Source organism: Siphateles boraxobius, unplaced genomic scaffold, assembly GCF_051911475.1.
Source record: "Siphateles boraxobius isolate OS27281-9 unplaced genomic scaffold, OSU_SipBor_1 68, whole genome shotgun sequence".
Taxonomy (NCBI): Eukaryota; Metazoa; Chordata; class Actinopteri; order Cypriniformes; family Leuciscidae; genus Siphateles; species Siphateles boraxobius.
The window spans coordinates 12,862,360-12,879,830 of NW_027509195.1; the positions used below are offsets into that span (position 1 = coordinate 12,862,360).

General features: G+C 38.4%; 3 protein-coding genes across 7 annotated transcripts in view; all 3 read left to right on the forward strand.

The window, feature by feature from the left end:
* The window catches only part of dyrk1b (dual-specificity tyrosine-(Y)-phosphorylation regulated kinase 1B), a 45,042-nt gene extending 41,781 nt beyond the window's left edge, over nucleotides 1–3,261 (forward strand). For all 5 annotated transcript variants that reach the window (XM_077214889.1, XM_077214887.1, XM_077214885.1 and 2 more), the window contains exon 11: nucleotides 73–3,261. In XM_077214889.1, the coding sequence (XP_077071004.1) occupies nucleotides 73–825 (753 nt within the window). In that variant the 3' untranslated portion in view covers nucleotides 826–3,261. The remainder of the gene's footprint in view (nucleotides 1–72) is intronic.
* A 1,689-nt stretch (nucleotides 3,262–4,950) lies between these two features.
* On the forward strand, nucleotides 4,951–11,234 carry zp3d.1 (zona pellucida glycoprotein 3d tandem duplicate 1). Its single transcript, XM_077214890.1, has 9 exons — nucleotides 4,951–5,611; nucleotides 6,585–6,697; nucleotides 6,774–6,877; nucleotides 6,956–7,130; nucleotides 7,222–7,333; nucleotides 9,406–9,491; nucleotides 9,565–9,635; nucleotides 9,717–10,902; nucleotides 11,015–11,234. Exons 1-8 carry the CDS (start codon nucleotides 5,051–5,053, stop codon nucleotides 10,841–10,843), a joined length of 2,349 nt encoding a protein of 782 aa, XP_077071005.1. The 5' UTR covers nucleotides 4,951–5,050; the 3' UTR covers nucleotides 10,844–10,902; nucleotides 11,015–11,234.
* Nucleotides 11,235–12,562: 1,328 nt separating this feature from the next.
* Nucleotides 12,563–16,297, forward strand: zp3d.2 (zona pellucida glycoprotein 3d tandem duplicate 2). The gene is made up of 8 exons (XM_077214914.1): nucleotides 12,563–13,216; nucleotides 13,763–13,878; nucleotides 14,031–14,134; nucleotides 14,212–14,386; nucleotides 15,303–15,414; nucleotides 15,568–15,656; nucleotides 15,731–15,804; nucleotides 15,985–16,297. Exons 1-8 carry the CDS (start codon nucleotides 12,692–12,694, stop codon nucleotides 16,224–16,226), a joined length of 1,437 nt encoding a protein of 478 aa, XP_077071029.1. The 5' UTR covers nucleotides 12,563–12,691; the 3' UTR covers nucleotides 16,227–16,297.
* The last annotated feature ends 1,174 nt before the right edge of the window (nucleotides 16,298–17,471 follow it).

Sequence of the window (17,471 nt, forward strand, 5' to 3'; positions counted from 1 at the left end):
ACCGCACAGCTCCTCTTTAAGATGCCAAAACGACTCGTCTTGATCCCCTCTGGTCGCTTCTTCTCCCTCCAGGCTCCGTCTCAGCAGCAGTTGCGCATCTGGCCAGGAGGAGACAGCAGCATGGGTCAGCTGTCCAACAGCGGCAGCGACTCCTCCTACCCGCAGCTGATGTTGCACAAGCCTGCAGCCACGCAGCACTCGCGCCACTTCCTGGGCAACATAGGGGGCATGATGGAGCCGCACCATCCCCACCCCATCTACGGCAGCCACCACAGCAACGGCAGACAGCTCCGGCAACAGCAGCAGCAGCAGAACCAGCCGCAGGGCCAGGCCTCGCAGGGCCAGCAGGGCCCAGCGCTGATGCCCGTCTCCTCCCCGCAGATGCAGGACAGCATCGAGCTCAGCCTCACCCACCACCACCACTTGGGTCAGTCTTCCATCATGCAGCCGCCCCCGTCGAGCTTGGACTCCAGTCAGTACGGCTCCTCCAACCTCCACCTGGGCCTCTCTGCCTTTCGGACTAGGACAGTCATGGCCCCCCAGCAGCCCCCTTCCGCTTCCCAGCAACAGTTGCCCCAGGCCCCAGCCTCCCAGGACAGCATGGTCGCTGCCTCCGGTTTGGGATACATCCCTCCGTGCTACGCCGGCAGCAACAACAATAACAACCCGCCGCAGGGAAGCGTCGGAGTGGGGGGGATGCTCACCGGGGGGCCTCCGCCCAGAGGAGTCGGGGGAGCTGGGGGGCGGCCGGACTCTGAGGAGTCCGCCATGATGGCAGTGTGCGGCAGCGGGAGTGGGAGCGGTCAGAGTGGAGCCAACTCTTGATAAATCTTGAACAAATTCCAAAAGCCATACGAAAATTTTAACGACAACATAACAGTGACAAAAAGCGCCACACGTACAGACACACACACGACACATTACACGTAGTAAGCGTACAACACACACATACATGCGCGCGGCCACACGTAACAGAATCGCAGAGAAAAACTTGTGAAATATCAGACAGTTGATTTTGTTTTTTCGTTTCGTTGTTTTGGTTTTGCATGGGGAGAAGGTCAAGGGAGGGATTTGAAACTGTTTTTATCGTTATTTTTCTGTTTGTTTGTTTTTCTTTAATTGAAGGATAAGAGCAGCGAGCGAATCAGTCGCAACAGAAAGTTTCAGAACGTTTGTTATTTGATTTTATGTGATTTCAGGACAGGTTTGCAGCGAGAGATTTTTATTTGCCGTTTTTTTGGGGGGGCAAGGAAAGGAGAGTTTTTTGTTGAAAAAAATTGAATGTTTTTGTCAAGACGACAGCAGCGGGAGAGAGTACCTTATGCTTTTTATTTTAATTTTTTGGTTTTTTTTTGTTTTTTTTTGAGGTTTTGCCGTAATTGTACATTTTTAATTTATTAAGAATCACTACATAGGGAGCGGGAGAAGGGGTTAGAAAGAGTCTAAATTGAGAGGTGGGTATTTTGGGGGTTTATTTATTCAATGTTTTATTTATACAGTTGTTTTATTTGGGCTCAGACAGATGATACTTATGCTTAGAAAACAAACAAACTTTTTTTTTCTTGGCTTCATTTTGTTGTTTTTGGTTGCTTTTTTTCTAGTTGAGCATAACCCACACACAAACACACACACACGACATACACTCACATTTTTGTTACTTTTTTTTAATGTTTCCAGGCTTTATCTCGCTTGACACACTGGCTTATATATCTCAAACTATGAAACAAATCCTACGAATGAAATAAAGTAAATGACAGAAACTGTTTTTAGTCGCCACATAGTGAGAAACACCAACTAACAACTAGAGGAGGAGGCTGAATCATGAGCCGCTTTCACGAGGAGAGGGGGAACGTAACCCGACTTCACATAAAGGAGGAAGTGATACAGGAAAGTCTTGAAAAACATCAAAACATTTTGCCAGAAGGAAAACCAAAATGCTTCCCTGTTGTTCGTTTCAAAAAATAGTCTGCCTTCTTCTTCACCATCTCACTAGACTCTCTCTCTCTCTCATCCCTCTCTTACTTTGGTTTGTGTCTCTTTCTCTCTTTTTTTCTTATCCTCTTTGTTTTGGACAGAAAACTGAAAGCGTTAACACATTTGTATTAACTCTGGATATGCTAAGCCAAATCTTGCTGTAGCTCTCTCTCTTTTTCTCTCTTTTTATTTTCTCGCTTACCCCATGTTTCAGTTGGAAGGAAGAGTCTGGGGCGAGATTTAGCAGGAGGGCAGAATACTTCAGTATGAAGGGACACTGTCACGCCCTCCTGACTGCAGCCCCTCCCACTCTGACTTCATTTCCTGCCTCTCATTTTGCTTTCTCTTGTCTTTATTCTCCCCCTCCTCCCCTTCCTCCTTCACAACACTCTGTGAGTGCTGTTTGCCATCAAGTCAAAAAAGTGAACTACTTCTCTCTCGGCTGCTATCTCCACTCTCAACCATGTTCGGATTGCTGCTAAAGAAAACAGACAGATAAATAAATAAATGAATAAATAAATAAATAAATAAAAATGAGAACTTTTTAACCCTCCTGCTTCAGAAAAATGACAAATAAACCACTGCATCTCATGTATTTATTACTATTTAACAAGGAAAAAAGAAAAAAAAGAAAAATCTGTTTTCTGCTGTTTTTTTGTTTGCTTTCTTTCTTGGTACAGGTTAAAGCTTGACATTTATATTATGTAACGGAAACATGGTATTAAACAAGTGCCTCGATTTATTGGTCAGCCACTGGACGGAATTGAACAGAAGAGGATTATAGGAGTTTGATCAAGGTTTATTATATGTATAGCTAAAATTCAAGCCTCATGCAACTGTGTAGAAATCCATGACAATTCAAACATCATGTGAGAACTTCATATTGGATGCAAGCCTCATTCAGTATGACTGACCAATACCATATATTTAATTAACTGATGACATCTTCATCCATTGTAATCTGTGTACATAGCATCCATGCATCATCCAGTTAACGTTAAAGCAATGTTTGGGTGAAATGTCATTTTCAAGGTTAATTCTAGTGACTGGGATTCGAACCTGCAACCTTTGAGGCATCAGGACCTGCAAACTACCTTATTCTGCTCAGATCAGTGATGATGACTGCTGTCCTTTATGTTCTTAATAACCAGTTAAAACTTGTAATTGGCCTCACTGGCTTCTTTACTTTGTCATTTTTTTCAACATCATCCTTCATGAGAACATAATGTCTGAAGTATTATGATATCATCCGTTTTGGTTTCTTTATTAAAGAGAGAGTTGCCTCTGTAGGTCCTCTAATCTTGTTATGTTTAGCAGACGTTGGTCACCATATAAATGTCACACTCACCATGCACTGTCAGAAACGTGTCTGAGCACTGATAAACTTTGAAAAATGCAGATGTTTCTGAGCTGCTTATGACACAACTACAGATTTCTGTGTGTGCTCTGTCATTATTGAAGAGTATAGGAAATATATCGTTAACGGGGACAGTATCCAGAACAAATTGTTGCTCTGTCACCTCTCAATAAAACCCTCACATAAATCAAAACTTCTGTGGAAGTGGAGGAGCATCTAAAGGGGGGGACAAAATCAAACAATTAAATTTAATTGAGAACACATACGTTAATAAGTTTATGGCCTACTGCTTTGGTTTAGGTATAATAGCTTAAAGGGTAACTAAACCCCTGGTGGTCAGAGCCTGACTCCAACCACTGGCAATATTTGAAAAATGCTGGAAAAGTGGGCAGAGCCCAACGGAGGGGGGCGTGCACCTGAGACGCATCTGTCTGTATGGAACTTGCCTACGTCACCAACAACCCCAAACATCCATTAGGAAAATTCAACTGCAGTAGCCACCGTTCAACCTGAAGAGGGCAGCACTCAGACGTTTTTACACCATATATTGTAGAATTAAAACACTTTATGCACAAATGTCAAAAAAGTTACTCGAATCAATGAACAGTACTAATAAAGCCCCATTCTTACAGATCATTAACTAAAAAAAGTTGGTTTAGGGTTTAGTTACCCTTTAAGCCTCAAGCTGGCTGATAGTATTTTTAATGTATATAGGCCGACTACAAATCAGAAGTAACTGGAAGTTGTACCTAAAATGTATATTGCTGCTATTTTACTTTTATAAAGCGCTGGAATGAATAAGACTATATTAAGTGTTCATATTAAGTCTATTGCACGGTAAGAGTCATGGTGTAAGGATAAAAACTAGCTTGTAGGCCTACTTGAAGCCAGTCAAAAAGTGCTACTCAGCATTGAATTCGTCTTTCTACAAAAACAATAGTTTCTACACCCCTATTTGCAGTAGTTTTGGATCTTAAGTAGTAAATGCTTGCTTATAACTAAGTTGCAAACCACATTTTTGTGTTGAAACGTAAAAGCAATAGCCCTATAACTGAATTTGATTTTTTATGAAAATTAAATGTACGGAATTGTTGCACGCGGCAAATTAGACCCAGTACCAACGCGTCAATTCGAATCACAAAACGGTTCATACTGAATCGGGCTGATTCGTGGAGAGTGATTGTCGCCGACTCAATGAACCATGAACTGTATTTTTCAAACATGTCAAAAATGGAGTGAGGGCAACCGATTAGCAAGGATGTAACAAGTAAAAAAAAAATAGAAAATGTATCAAACCGCATAAGAAATAATCTTGGCTTTAATAAGTAGCTTGAATATAATTAAATAGAAAAATAATAGGTACAACAGCCAAAAGATGTAACGTTAAATTGATTTCCGTACTGTTATATACAAAACCAATAGGCAATATTTAGGCTAATGCTAAATAATGTTAGGTAGGCCCACACGTAATTACAATAAACATTTTTTTATAAACCTTAATAATAAACGCAATAATGTGCTTAAATAAAGGCTTCAATGGGACTTGCGTGAATTACGTGATGACGTTTTTTACCGGCTCATTGAAACTGCGAAAAAACGATTCATGACTAAACGGTTAATTAGCCCTCACGTCATCAATCAACAGGTGGCTACTGGGCGCGCCTTGTGTTCTTCTCAGCGGCGTTTTATTTATTTCCTTTATGTCACATTTAAGAGTTAATGGCTATCATGGAGCGCATGAGTTTGTTTTTTTGTTGTTCTTTGTATTTTCTTGGCATAATGTGCATCGTCAAAGCTTACAATCATGGGACAGGGGGTCACCTATATAGCAACGTCGTATCCACGGAGCAGAAAGTCCTTGCCATGCAATCCATGTCAGGCGCTGTCAGGCCGTGGACAGAAGGCAGTGAGTTTATGAAGAATCCTCCGGTTATGCGACCATATCACATTTTCCCAATGTTCCAACATGTTCCAGTTCCTCTCGTTGACATGGATCTGTTCAGGCCTGTCTCCGGGAGACGACACTTACCAAACCTTTTGACTAGTCTTCTAATTCCTCAAGTGAACCCTCAGTTTGCCCAAGTGTCTCCCGCGCGTAATGCTCGTGGCGTAGAGGTTTGGTGTGGTTACAGTAAGATCTCGGTGCGCATGAATGAGAATCTACTGGGATTCAGAAGTTCACCGTCTTTGTTTCATTTGGGAACATGTCCTGTCTCACGCTCCGACAAGAACTTCTTATATTTCCATTACGACCTCAATGACTGCGATAGCTCTTTAACGGTAAGTAACGTTAGTTATAATATAGCCTACCTAGTCCTAAAGGTCCGCTTTTGTCAGAGGTTTATAAACTGAAAAAAGTTGCTGCCTTAAATTAAGTACAATCAATTTGGATGTTTAAGTCATTTCAACTTAAATTACATTAAACTGACTCAAAAGAGAATTAGTTGAATTTTGTATAACTTGTCAAAAAGTTGAAAATTGCCTAACTTATTCTGACGAGTTAAGGCAATGTCAAAAACATATGTTGTCATAACTTATTGATAAAATAAATATTTAGTGTAGGCAGGCAGCTATATATTTTGCTGCCTATATTTGTACTGTTAAATATATTTATAAATGTGTGCAAAATATTTAGTTAAAAAAGGCTAGTATCTTTTTTCAACACACCATTAAAATACTGTGTAAATCTGAAGAATTATAGCATACCATGGTCAATTGTTTAAAATTGTCAAGATATTTGTGATTAATCACTATTCCATTGTATAGAAAACTAGAACACATTTAGATATGGTAATGGAAAATTCTCATAATAATCTTAAAAGTTTGCATGTGTATTTTTTTGTTGAGTAGGCCTATCTCATGTGATACATCAGGCTCATATTATGATATAGGAGAATATGAAACCTTACTCCAGAATCTAAAGAATTTATTAAGAAGCCAAAATTGAGAAAAATTATGCAATTTTGTGCAGTTTCTCATGTTTGTATGGCCCAAAAGTTAAATTAAATTCTGATGGGCTGTAATGTAATTGCTAACAAAAATAAACAAAGGTTAACTATCTGTACATTTTATACAGGTTTTCATTTGTTTTTATTTAAGATTACAGTTAATTTGATTAAAGATAATGAGGGCTTATGAATTAAAATAAAAAGTAATGATGTGCATGGATAATAATAAACACTGCAATATTCCTTAAATAATAATCAATAATCTTGATTTTACCTACCATATTACAATGTTTGATCCTCCTCAGATGACGAACAGCCAGATCATGTATTCCAACACGGTGCGCTACACACCAGAGCCTCAAGGGACAGTCATCCGAGCGGTGCCCCTGACACTAAACATCCAGTGCCTATACAATAGGTAAACCAAGAATCTTAAGAGCTTTCCTGAGTTGTAAATGAAATTCACCCCCTCTTTTGTTTTCTCCAATTTCTAGATTTCATTATTCCTACAAAATAGGCTTCCTGCCTGTGCCGAGGGAGCGCATGTTTCACAAGATTTTTGAGCGCAGGGCCAAGTTTAGTATTACTGTGTGCAATGGTAAGCTTTTCCTCTCCTTCTATATAATTTCACGTATTTGTTGGTGCCTATCTGTCTATTAAACTGTGTGAACTCCAGAACGCTGGGAAAGACTTGAAGAAAATGTGAGTTTTGTGCTTGGGGAGCCCATGTATTTTGAAGTCAGTGCTGCTCATATGTCCAAAGACGAAAGGATTTTTGTTGACTCCTGCTATGCAACAGCATCCAAAGACCCAAAGTCCACTCCACAACACAATGTTATTTGTAATTATGGGTAAGCTGTTTGGTACACTCTGCTTTTATTTAACATAAAGACACTTTTAGCATGGAGAAAGAAAAAAATAAACGCCAAACCTCAATTTCAGGTGTATGGAGGACAGCAGAAGACAAGGAAGCCTCTCCCGCTTTCTCCAAAGACAGTCAAAGATTATAAGGTTTTCAGTCGATGCCTTTTTACTCCCCCAAGTTACTGGCACGGTAATGTTTTCATTCTTAAATGGGTCATATATATACACACACCCCTCACATTTCAGAAAACATTTTAGTATATTTTCTCAGGGGACAATACTATAGAAATGAAACTTGGATAGATTTTAGAGTAGTCAATGTGCTGATTGTATAGCAGTATATATTTACTGTCCTCTGAAAATAACTCAACATACAGCCATTATTGTTAAAATAGGGTGTACTCACGTTTGTTGCCAGCTAAGCGAACATGTCAAAACTGTGTCCAAAGTATCAATATTTTGTGTGAGCACCATTGTTATCTAGGACTGCCTTAATCCTCCTGGGCATGGAGTTCACCAGAGCTGCAGATATTGTTGCTGGGACCCTCTTCCACTCCTCCATAATGACATCATGGAGCTGATGGATGTTAGACACATGTAGCTTCTCCACCTTCTGCTTGAAGATGCCCCACAGGTGCTCAATAGGGTTCAGGTCTGGAGATACTGTGTTTTTGGGGTCTTTATCATGCCGTTCGGCCCAGTTTCTAAAGGGAGGGCATCATGTTCTGATTTAGAATGTCAAAGTACATGTTGGAATCCATGTTTCCCTCAATGAAGCGCAGCTCCCCAATACCAGCATCACTCATGCAGCCCCAGACCATGATGCTACCACCACCATGCTTGACTGTAGGCAAGGCACAATTTTCTTGGTACTCCTTACCAGGGTGTCGCCACACATGCTGGACACCATCTGAGCCAAACAAGTTTATCTTAGTCTCATCAGGCCACAGGACATGGTTCCAGTAATTCATGCTCTTGTGAGCCAGCTTCAGAAGAGGCTTCCTTCTGGAATGACTGTCATGCAAACCGACTTGTTGCAGTGTGCTGTGTTGGTCTGAGCACTGACAAGCTGACCTTCCGCTTCTGCAACCTCTAAAGCAATGCTGGCAGCACTCTTGCGTCTGTTTTTTGAAGCCAGCTTCTGCACCTAACGCACAGCACGAGGGCTCAACTTCTTTGATCCTTGCGAGGCCTATTCGAAGTGGAGCCCGTCTTGAAAAAACTCTGTATGACCCTGGCCTGAACTGTAACTCAGTTTCAGAGTGTTCCCAATCTTCTTATAGCCTAGGTCAACTTTGTGGAGAGCAACAATTCTAATTCTTCTTTGCCATGTTGAACATCCAGTGGTCAGTATGAGATAATTGTACTGAAAGCACAAATTTTAACTGCTCTAATACAAAATGCACAAATTTGTATGGTCCTGTCAAGCAGACAAAAACATGAAAATTATGAATAGGACATGTTACTTTGCATGGTTAAACGATGTACAGCTATTATCACTTAGGGTGTACTCACTTTTGTTGCCAGCTATTTTGACAATTACAGCTGTGTGTTGAGTTATTTTCAGAGGATCGTAAATATATACTTCTCTACAATAGAAATTAAACTTAAATATACTTTATTGTCCCTTGAGAAGGTGTGTGTGTGTGTGTGTGTGTGTGTGTGTGTGTGTGTGTGTGTGTGTGTGTGTGTGTGTGTGTGTGTGTGTGTGTGTGTGTGTGTGTGTGTCTAGTTGTCTCACTTTTAACTACAGAGATTATTTGTAGGGTGGGGTTTTCATTTGGTTTATTCATAGTTCCACACCTTGAAGTCTTAGCTGCATATAACTTGTGGAATATTGATTGTGGGAATTAACTGATTTAACACACATTGACCAATGGGTCATTTTGTCACACTATATGGACTGGAGCAAGCTGTCTTAAAAGGAAACCTGCTGTTTATTGACATTAATTTGATGATAATCAGTTCCAGAATATATATCTAAAATAAAGTCATCTCCCATAACAAAAAAATTGAAAAGTTAATGAACAAAATGACCAAATCCATAAATTGGCTGAATTATTTTTTATTGTATAGAAATGACAGCATATAGAACATGTGACAACTTGCCCCTGTGTGATGTGTAGGTACGGATATGCCAATCAATCTGTCTGTCATGCATGTATGAAATGAATGTATGTGTTGATAACATGCATATATATATATATATATACTGTATATTATGTGAATGTATGTTGATTGCATTTTTCCTCATTTTTACAGCACTTTTACCTGCATTGCACAATATCGGTTCACGATGCCACAAGCCTTACAGCAAAATCCTGTACCTATAACAATGCAGAGAGAAGGTGAATGTATTTCACATATGTGCAACATGCTGTGTAAATGCAGAGAAGCAAGATTCTTATCTTGTACCAACAGGTGGGACGAACTCTATACTGATGCATCCGTTTGTGCATGTTGTGATTCAACTTGTGAAATTGAAGCAACTTGTAAGTAGAAGGCATCAGAGACTATCATAACTTGAAATGAAAACACTATACATCAATGTTTTGTTCTTGCTTTCACAACAGCTGCTTTGCCCCGTACAACACAATCTCTGATAACAAGTCTACCCTGGATTATGGACAAGAACGAACAATCGTTAATGAAAGGAAAAGGATTGTCTGGTGTTCAGAAGGACACAGAGGAGGTGAAGTTCAAGATCGCAGAAGGAATCGGTGAAGAGGAAGATGATCGTTACACTGTGGAGACTGTGACTGATACTGAAAAACAAATGAAAGCAAAGGAGAGTAAAAAGATGCCCATAAAAGACTTTGATGAGGATGTAGAAGTACTTGTTGGGACAGAGGAAATAACTGCTATAGAGTTAAAGGATGAGGGTGATCTTTCTGGAAGAGTGATGTCTTTTGGGGAACAGATGGATAGTGTTGTAGAGTTCGAGAAGGATGCTGGGAGACTCAAGAGCGCAGAAGGAATCAGTAAAGAGAAAGATGGTTATACTGTGGAGACTGTGACTGATACTGAAAAACAAATGGAAGCAAAAGAAGAAAATAAAAATATGTCCATGAAAAACGTAGATGAGGATGTAGAAGTAATTGTTGGGACAGAGGAAGCAACTGCTATAAAGGAGGACGATCGTTCTGGAAAAGTGATGTCTGTTGGGGAACAGATGGATAGTGTTGTGGAGCTCGTGGAGGATGCTGGGAGTCTCAAGAGTGCAGAAGGAATCAGTAAAGAGAAAGATGGTTATACTGTGGAGACTGTGACTGATACTGAAAAACAAATGGAAGCAAAAGAAGAAAATAAAAATATGTCCATGAAAAACTTAGATGAGGATGTAGAAGTAATTGTTGGGACAGAGGAAGCAACTGCTATAAAGGAGGGCGATCGCTCTGGAAAAGTGATGTCTGTTGGGCAACAGATGGATAGTGTTGTAAAGCTCGAGAAGGATGCTGGGAGTCTCAAGAGCACCGAGCTTTTGGAAGATGTTAATGATGACAAAGGATCCAGCAAGAGTGGACTAAACGAACTTATTGACATTACCAGAGAAGAACTGTCCAAATATAAAATAAAGCCTGAAGTTTTTGAGAAGAGCATGCAGGTACAAACCACAGTACCCTCACACATGGCGATGGATGAAGAGGTATTTTTAAATGCCAAACAAGAACCAATGGAGTGGAGTAAAGATGAACATTAACCTACCCAGTGAGCGAGAAATGGTGGACTGACGTTTGAGATCGTTCCAGGGTCTCAAAGGTATGACGCTTTAATTAATTTATTCTGAATTTAGCTGCACTTTACAAGAGTTCCTTTTATATTTTTGTAGCATTTTTTATTATTATCATTTATTTCTTTATTTCTGTTTTAGGATCCTTGATTAACCCTTTTTGGAGTTGCATCTGTGGGGCAAAATATCTCTGCATACTTTCACAAAGTCAGTGTTTTGGTCATGGATTCAACTGAATTCAGGAATGTGCATAATATGATGGACGTCCAGGTGTTTTTCATGTATATGGATCGAATGCTTCAATGTACAGTACTGACATCCACTGTAATGTCATCAGAATATTAAAACATTTTTGATTGATCATTAGTTTTTCTTCTCTGATAGTATGTCCTGTGACTTTTTGATGCCTTTCATTAAATTAACAATTTATTCTTAACGGGAAAATCTCAGATGTCATATTTTATCCCGAAATCAATAGAAAAATGCTTTTAAAAAAATTAAGCTGATTTTATTTGCGCATTTGTCTTTATTTTTCATAAAGCTTTAGTATTGTTTGTTGTACTGAATTTGAAGCTGATTTTAAAATTAATAATGAAAACATGAAATGTGTATATAGTACAGTAATGAGATTTTGGTAACACTTTACAATAAGGTATCATTTGTTAACATTAATTAATGCATTAACACACACTAACAATGAGCAATACATTTTTGCAGCAATTGTTAGTTAATTAAAATGTTCATGTTAGTTCACAGTGCATTAACTAATGTTATAACAGCTTTTGATATAAAAAATGTATAAGTAAATGTTGAGATAAACTAAGATTAATAAATGCTGTAGAAGTATTTTTCATTGTTAGGTCATGGTAACTGTAGTTTACTAATGTTTACAAATCAAAAAAACTTTATTGTAAAGTGTGACACATTTTTTTAGTTTTCAATGGTCCTAAAATGGGCTTAATTTGCAAAAAATACAAAGTATATAATATAATATAACCTAAATCAAAAGCAACATTACTTTACATTTGGAATTAAACTAAATTAAGACTTCGGAGGAATATGCAAAGGTATCATAAAGTAAAAATCAGCTGGGAAAATTTACCAAGTTTCATTCAACTGGCAACAAGGCAGCATCTGAAAAGTTTTGGAGCTGTTTTATGATTAATTTTATATTATTCCTGGCGATGTCAGTTGTAATTTGAGGAGGGCTGTCTGTGTCAGATCCTCCACCTAAACATGGCTGTAAACGGCATAAACTCTAGAAAATAACAAGAGATTAGACATGGTCTGAATGAAATTTGTGAACAATATACATATTTAAGAATAAATAACATAGAAATCTCTAATGTAGGCCTACTGTCTGATTTTATAACTGCGCTGTATGTCTGTAGTTAGTCAAATCAGACCAAAATGCTTTCTGGATTATGAAACGGGAGATTAGGAGCGATTAGAACAAAATGTTTTCTAAAATACAGGCAAGAGAAGTTTAGACATCACCAGGATTTAATTTGAGGAACATTACAGACAGTCTGTAAATAATAATAACAAGAATGTAAATTAACAATGAAATCTATTATTAGTGCATTGGATGTTTAAATAACAATCAGAGAAAGCTACAAAATAATAATAATAACCATGGATCACTTGATGACGTAAAACAAACGCTGAATCTGTTTTGAGACCTGCTCGAAAGAACCGGTTCGTGGAAATGAATCGGACTTTTATCAACAGTGCTTGAAGACGACAGGTGCTTTAATTACCCATCTCGGTGATGTGAAATATGTCACGGTTGTTTGCGTGATTGTGACTATTACTTTGATGCTGTTTAGAGATATGAAGCTTTATTTTCCAGTATTATTTACTTTAGTGGTCTTTTTCTCCACATATGTTTACGCGTTACGAACTGCGCTGCACGCGATCGATTCGACCTCAGAGTCGGAACTGGACATAAGATTTGGAGAAGATTTTGAAGGATCTGCTGTCGAGCGTCGTGGCTCGCCATATTTGCAACTTCCCATTTTCCAGCATTCTAGAATCCCCCTTTTGGACAAAGTGCTTTTCACTCCAATGCATGGGTCAGGCCGTGAACAACTGCCCGAAGAGACGAAAGAAGTCCTCGTCCCGCGCGCCAGAGAACACGCGAGCTCCCGTCGCCGCGGGCGAGCACAACAAGTGAGCGTCGTTTGCCAAATGAAGAAAATGATCGTTAAAGTCAACAAACAGATTTTAGGACTGGATGGCTTGGGGTCTGAGCTAAAACTGGGAACATGTGACATCAGCAAGACTACAAAGCACTATCACGTGTTTATTTACGACATGGATCAGTGTGCCAGTAAAAGACAGGTGTGCTTAGCTGGTTTGTTTTTCTTTGTCGTTTCTTTTTTCGTTTGCATTTTTTCCTCCATACTTATGTCCGTGTTGCTTATTGTATTTTTGTCTATTACTTTTTAATTTGATAACTTCACTATAGGCATTTGCAAACATTGTGGAAACTATGAAACAGAAAAATAAATATGACAAAACCGAAATGGTATGGAAAAATTAAAGAAATAGTTTACACACAAGAAGATATTTTGAAGAATATGGGTAACCAAACAGGCCCAGGGCCTTGACGTCCATAGTATGGAGAGAAAAAAATACTATGGAAGTCAATGTGGCCCATCAACTGTTTGGCAACATTCTTCAAAATATCTTCTTTTGTGTTCAGCAGCAGAAGAAATAAACTCATACAGCTTTGGAACAACTTGAGGGTGAGTAAATGACGAAAATTCTTTAATTTTTGTGTGAACTATCGCTTGGGGGGGAAAAATCATAGTTAAACTCATTCAACTCAGGGCCTTCATTTTCACTTGATAAACTTTGAAATTATCTTTGTCTTTTTGAATGCAGTTAATAAACACAAGAGTAACATATTCCAATATACTGCGCTACTCTCCGGCGGTGGACCTGTGGCCAATCCGCCGTGCTGTGCCTTTCTCGCTCCCTGTTGAGTGTCACTTTAACAGGTAAATCAATGTCTTTAGTTCTACCAGATTTGTGTTGATTATATGTTCCACTTAAACTTGCAGTACATTTTTGTGTTCATTTTGTTCGTCTGTTAATCAATCACTGATTTATATTTTGAACAATCAATCACCTATGATCTTCTTTTCCCCAGATATCATTATTCATACAAAATTGGTTACATACCAGAAGTCAGACTTCAGAACCACTTCAAGCCCCTGAGAACAGTGGACAGCGTTGTACTAACTCCCCGTGATGGTAAATGAGGTTTGACTAATGTAAATTAGAACTCCATTCTGTTTCAGTCAATGAATCATCACGTCGCTGTCTTTTAGAGCTGTGGAGAAGATTATCCCCCACAGAAGAGTACACCCTTGGTCACCCCATGTATTTTCAGGCAGACGGACCCCCTCTTGCTGAAGACAAGAGGCTGTTTGTGGATTCCTGTTATGTGACTATCAGCAGTTCTCGTTTGTCTATGCCACGATTTACAGTCATTGAAAATTACGGGTAACACTTTGTTAATTTAACCCTATAAAGCTTACTGTATTGTATTTAAAAATAATTTTCTAAGGTCTCTAAATGATCAACATTTTTTGCTGTAAAACATGCTGTACACAATCTGCTACATGCCTTCTGTCATCTGATTGATAGTTTATACGTTCTTAGCAGGCAAAACGTCTTTTAGTATAATTCTAAAACGTCCCCCTTCAGGTTGTGGTACGTGCCTTTTTTCTGTGAAATAATTTTTATAAAGTTAACGTAAGAATATATTTTATATTGTTTAATTAGGTTTACTTGGTTATCCATACAGACATTTTTTTTTTTTTTTTTTTAGAAAAATCATGTTAAAATGTATCAAACACAGGCTTTTGAGGAACGTTGACTTGTACGTCTCTCAAACATTGTATTGCATTGCATTGTTTTGCCCCCCACATTTAAAACTACAGAGGTTTGATCACAAGCATTTGAATATCATCTGACAGACATATAATTAGGATATATATAGTGACAATGGATATTTTATAAGCATTTTATGCAAGTAGTCTGCTATACTGTTGTAAAGATCTCACTTTACAAGCTATCAGAATTTAATTGTACGTTTTGACCATGTAAATCACCAACTGAATCAAATCGGAGATTTTTGCTCAGTTTTGGGCCTCTGGATAAAATTGAGGATTGTTTAAATTTTCCTCTTCGAGTATGAGCTCCACATTCTTCTATATCGTAATATATGAGCAGTAAAAGCCTGATGTATCAAATTACACTCCGCAAACAACACGCATGCAAACCTTTTTTTAGATTTCGTTTTATGTTTTAAAACTTCCATTTTGGGGGGCTATTATTATACTTATGCCAGACTTTACAGTGTTAGGGGGAAATTCAAGACAAAACTTGACAAAATGTACGCACTTTTTTATTTCAGGTGCATGATTGATAGCGTGAGCAGCAGGTGGTCCAGATTCATTCAAAGCGGACAAAGGAATGTTGTGCGGTTCTCATTGGATGCTTTTCTTTTCCAGGGAATGTTGGGAAAGGTAAAATAATAAGCCATAATGGAATGCTGCTGTGATACAATTTCAGAAAAATGTTGCATGCTTTTACGAATAAGGCTCTTGATTTTTTTATTTTTTTTATCAGAATAATATTTGAGTCCGTTTATTGAGGTTGCCTGTTCTTTTTATTCTCAGAATCTTTACATGCATTGTGAAATATCTGTCAGAAGTTTAGATCCAACGGCAAGTGCAAAGTCCTGCACTTATAACCAGTCATTAAAACGGTATATTGAGTTTTGGTTTGCATTGTGATAATTCAAAACTGAATTGGTACTAATTCAGATAATTTCTTCTTCAGATGGGAAGAATTATACAGTTCAAAATCTGTGTGCCTCTGTTGCGACTCCATGTGTCTGTCTTCTGACCTGTCTGGTGAGAAACTTCAAGTGATCCTACTTTTAACTATTTTAATAGTTTAAAAGTCAGTTTTCATGAAGTACCTTGTTGGTATATAGATCTTTTCATAGCATTGCTTTGAGGGTAGATGCAATAATGCCTGTAAAAGTCTAATACGTATTTACACCAAGCCCTTTTTCATTATTCCATGTACAGTGTCTAGTAAGGTCATCACCAGTGAGCCCTGGATCATGGAGTCTGATTTGAACATAGTTGAGGAAGAGCAAACAACTCCATTCCTGCAAGAGGAGGTGGGAACAGGCTTTGTTCAAGTAATAACCACGCCGGCAGCTGAGATTGGACCTCGTCATTTTGTGCCAGTCTCAGCTGTGGTGGAGGAAGACAACAAATTTGAGGAGACACACAGAACCTTTGAGGAGGTATTTGGATTGGTTTAAACAAAGAGGACTTAAAGACATTTTGATTTTGTTTTCACAGCTTCATTGCACTTGAAGTGTTAATAAATACATGACACTTTTGAAATTTGTATATTTTTTCCCCCTTTTTTGGCTTTTTATTTTGTGTCATTTTAGGTAACGTATCAATAGCTATGTTTCCATTCACTTATTTTATGCGAATTTCGGGATATTGCAAAAAACAATGCTGGATGGAAAACACCAAGACATGCACATTTCTAAAACCGCACATAAAAAAATTGTGTGCTCAATTGAGGTGGATAATTTTTTCTTTTATCCGATAAGAAGACGTGCATAAACTAAAATGAAAACGCATTCAGCGAATAAATCCCTTGATGCGCAATAAAATCTCACGTGACTTCTGATTGGATATCTGGACTAACCAGGGGATCAATCTCATTGCACAGCATCTCAAATGTTGTTCTGAAATGCCTGAGAGTCTGTCATCACAATAGTTTGGTTTAATTCCCATCCAGAAGCGTCTCACTTGATTGCATTCCTCAAACACCAGTCATCCGAACACAAGATAACATGACAGTGTTTATAACGCATTATCTGTGCATTGATTCTGATTCGCAAGTCATTAATGATGTATGAAAAAAAGAGCCACAGTGGCTCCTGATTATAGCAACTTCCATTTTATTACAGATATTTTGCCCCTGTTTCTCAGAAAGTGATGATTTTGTTTTCTTGAACACATTTAATGCATTTTGTTTAATGTGACATTTCAATATTAAGTTCCAAGTTAAATTTGCAACTTTGGATGGAAACATATAGCTACTGAAATATGCTGCAAATAGTAATTGTAACTTGGGAAGTTGCTAAATGTGTTTGATCAGGATAAGTAAATGTTGAACACTACCAGTGCCCCCTAAAACTACACACTATGTAACATCTGTCATATTTTTTTTTTAAATGTCTAGACTACAAAAACCCTTCCAGATGCATTTAAAGGGTAACTCAACCCCTGGTCAGAGCCTGACTTCACCCACTGGCAATATTTGAAAAATGCTGGAAAAGTGGGCAGAGCCCAGCGGAGGGGGGCGTGCACCTGAGACCTATGTCTCTCTATAGGCAAGGGCATGGTGAGCCAAGTACCACAACATCCAATAGGAAAATTAAACTGCAATAGCCACCGTTCAACCTGAAGAGGGCAGCATTCAGACTTTTTTAAACCATATATTGTAGAATTAAAACACTTTATACCCAAATGTCAGAATCAATGAA